At 51.2% G+C, this 637-nt stretch overlaps 1 protein-coding gene across 2 annotated transcripts in view; it reads left to right on the top strand.

The window, feature by feature from the left end:
* Positions 1 to 169: 169 nt before the first annotated feature.
* LOC102670948 (potassium voltage-gated channel protein Shaker) overlaps positions 170 to 637 on the top strand; it is a 118787-nt gene continuing 118319 nt past the window's right edge. Inside the window, exon 1 of one of the 2 annotated variants that reach the window (XM_006620853.2) lies at positions 170 to 574. In XM_006620853.2, the coding sequence (XP_006620916.1) occupies positions 501 to 574 (74 nt within the window). In that variant the 5' untranslated portion in view covers positions 170 to 500. The remainder of the gene's footprint in view (positions 575 to 637) is intronic. The other variant, XM_031512996.1, reaches the window with a different exon arrangement.

Raw genomic sequence — 637 nt, 5'->3', positions numbered from 1 at the left:
TGATCTATTTTTTTTTTTTAATCGCGGCGCCACGATAATCCTTACAGGCGCGATCCAAGAGTTCGAAGAGAATAGTAAATAGTATCGCAGTGGGAAGGGTTGAGAATCGAGGATATCAGTGCATCGTGTCGCGTGGCGGATAATCAAAGCGGAATAGGGCGAGAAGACGAGAGAAGAGAAGAGAAGAGAGGAGAGGAGAAGAAAGGAAGGAAGTTGAATCGAAGAAAGAGAGGATCGAAAGGGGATGCTCGACGGCCTTGGTCGTTGGTGGTCTCGAGGGTTATTTTAAAAGAGGGGCAAGGCCACTTATGGAGCGGTTCCTGGGGCTGAGAACGAAACGGGCAGACGGTCGATCGGGAAGCGGGGCTGAAAATAGAGCGGCTCGGACGAGATGCGAGATGACAACGGACGGGGATCTTCCGTGCTGCTCGTAGGCTTGGACGAGGTATTATGAACCTGGAATGGCCATCGAGTTCCCTGTTGCCCGTGGAGATTGAGGTATGGCCGCGGTAGCCGGCATCTATGGCTTCTCAGAGGAACGACACGCCAGATATTCAGATCATCGGCAGCATCCGTGAGTTTCACCGTGAGAAAGACGAAAAGCGAATCGATACTAGCCGCGATATTAGACTAATTT

This window comes from Apis dorsata, unplaced genomic scaffold, assembly GCF_000469605.1.
Source record: "Apis dorsata unplaced genomic scaffold, Apis dorsata 1.3 scaffold_552, whole genome shotgun sequence".
NCBI classification, from domain to species: Eukaryota; Metazoa; Arthropoda; class Insecta; order Hymenoptera; family Apidae; genus Apis; species Apis dorsata.
Note: the sequence above shows the minus strand (reverse complement) of the source record. Positions and strands in the feature narration are given on the sequence as shown.